Raw genomic sequence first — 2,333 nt, forward strand, 5'->3', positions numbered from 1 at the left:
GCGTAAACACAGCTGACTCAGACACTTGCCGACGTCATATTATAGGGACGAAAAATATTCAGACAGCCAGGGGCATGACTTTTGAAACGATAAAAAAAAGAAAACTGTTGGTGGATTAACAGTGTGTCGATCATTGCGGCTTTTATCTTCAGTACTGGGCTTCAGTGTCACTATGATTTCTTTTTCCAGACTCCTTCGCTCAAATCAAGTAAATATAATTTATTGACATGCATGCCGTTATCATTTTAACTTACGCCTTGGTATGCATAACCAGTTTGTTGATTGTTTTGACAGCTAACTGTAGGCTACTGCCTATAAGAGAACATGGTCTAATTGTATCTGCACGAATTATTTGTTTTAGGTTGTTTTGATATCCAGACAGCTGCAGAGGGCTCTGTCCTCCCAGACTGACGGGGAGGTCCGAATTGCAGACATATTGAAAGAGAAGTTTCCATTAGCGACATCGCTCAAAGTTGTGGACATATCTGGTAAAATAGGCAACTTCATGACCTAACAAGCATTGCGTTAGTTATACACTTAAGTGCTGTGCTAGACCCCCAGCAGTCATACATGAGCATCAATCATGAAACGTGTTCCATGGCTGGTGTTACAACATGTTCTCTTGTCTGTCCTCAGGGGGCTGTGGTGCCATGTATGAAGTACATATTGAATCCACCGAATTTAAAGGGAAAAGAACAGTACAACAACACCATCTAGTCAACCAGGTAACCCATGCAAGTTGAAACTTACTGTATAATACATTTTCTACACGTACAGCAATACACTGATCCATATCCTCTTCTGCAGGCCCTCAAAGAGGAGATCCAAGGAATGCATGGGCTAAGAATATTCACAGATGTCCCCAGAGAGTAGGAGAAAACCGTTTCACAGATTGTCTGACTATAACTATACACCTCTTCCACTGAATGTGATATTGTGACCTAATGGACACCCTCCAAATCTCCTCTGGTTCATTCTCCTCTGATGTGTCAGTGCCAGACAGTAATTGTAAAGGTGTATCCTGTTGCTGCCTGTGTTACTACATGGCAGCTCTACTCTGAGGAGTTTACAGAGTTTATTTTAATAAATATGATACTCTAATCCATCATAAATCCTTTTAAAATTAATTTGGCCATAATCCCGGGTGAATGAAGTTTGATGATGATATGTAAATACTACCTTCCAAGAGGACTATAACTGAAAAGGCTATGATACGCACAAAATGACACTGGCAATATGTCAGGGTTTATTAGTAAATTGTCTGGTCATTAGGGTCCTAACTTTGGCTTGAACTGTTTTTAATTCACTGAGTGATCCATAAGGCATTGGAAAATAGGATGCAAAATACATTGTAGTAGTCTTGAACACCAGTAAACAACACGATACAACTCCTATGCAACTGTTCTTTAACATCTGCAATTATGTGTCCTGTGTTTGGTTTAGTTGTTTAGTGTAGTTTGTTATAACTAGACATTCACCAGGCAAGTTTTCATTCTGTTTGCAGTATGTATGTTTCTTTGTTATGGTTGACTACTCTTGCAGAAATGAAAGATGAGTGATAAATAGATGCTGACAAAGTAATAGGTGGATTTTATTCTTATTATTTTAAAGAAAAAAAGACACGTGACTTTATTGAATTGTTATTTATTTGTGTTGTGCTAAACATTGCAATAAATGTTCAAAACATTGCAATAAAGTGAAAGATTCGCAGGTATTCAAGACACAAATGAGCGGTGTTTAGTGTTTTAAATGGGCTTATTATACTGTATTCTACTGTAGAACTGACCAGCAGGTGGTAGGCTACTACTTATCACCTTTGTTTCCAAGTCGTTGTTGGTTAGGTAGCCGACTTCAATCATTACCGGAGCACTGCACTGTACTCATAATGACACATCGTCTTGCTTCTTAATTATAACAACGTGTTATGATTGAAATATTTGCAGTGATGAGAGTCTAAACATGTATGTTATTGTAAATAAATGTACATCACCATAGGCCAATATTCTCTCAAGAATAATGTATGCGCTGAATTAGCCTAAGCCGCGTGTTTAAATGTCTTATTTTAAGACAACGTACTTTAATGGTAGCCGGCAGATATCCCACCACACCGATCTGACTGTGTGTGTTCATCAGGGAGAAATCACTGTAGTGATAACCAAACAGAACATGTTCTAAACCTCGGCTATGTTGTGAAGCTCATTTATACCTGGTCTTACGGTAGTCGCTCCTCACAAGGGGACCCGTTCCGCCCGGCGCTCGGTTCACACTGCGTCTTCTCAACTCGGAGGAGGTGGAAGGACCGGCGACATCCCCAGCATCCCTCCAGCCTGCTG

The 2,333-nt window shown here is 39.8% G+C and overlaps 1 protein-coding gene across 1 annotated transcript; it reads left to right on the forward strand.

Moving 5' to 3' along the window:
- Nucleotides 1–57: 57 nt before the first annotated feature.
- bola3 (bolA family member 3) lies at nucleotides 58–1,581 on the forward strand. The gene is made up of 4 exons (XM_080537070.1): nucleotides 58–208; nucleotides 362–488; nucleotides 637–725; nucleotides 808–1,581. Exons 1-4 carry the CDS (start codon nucleotides 173–175, stop codon nucleotides 871–873), a joined length of 318 nt encoding a protein of 105 aa, XP_080393196.1. The 5' UTR covers nucleotides 58–172; the 3' UTR covers nucleotides 874–1,581.
- Nucleotides 1,582–2,333: the final 752 nt, after the last annotated feature.

The sequence above is a fragment of the Nansenia antarctica genome (genome assembly GCF_963989245.1).
Source record: "Nansenia antarctica genome assembly, chromosome: 1".
Taxonomy (NCBI): domain Eukaryota; kingdom Metazoa; phylum Chordata; class Actinopteri; order Argentiniformes; family Microstomatidae; genus Nansenia; species Nansenia antarctica.

Bases quoted from the DNA above. Each gene is read 5' to 3' on its own strand.
- bola3 (XM_080537070.1), top strand. From the start codon at position 173: ATGATTTCTTTTTCCAGACTCCTTCGCTCAAATCAA. The intron at 209-361 runs GTAAATATAATT...TATTTGTTTTAG, and splicing joins GACTCCTTCGCTCAAATCAA to GTTGTTTTGATATCCAGACA. The intron at 489-636 runs GTAAAATAGGCA...GTCTGTCCTCAG, and splicing joins CAAAGTTGTGGACATATCTG to GGGGCTGTGGTGCCATGTAT.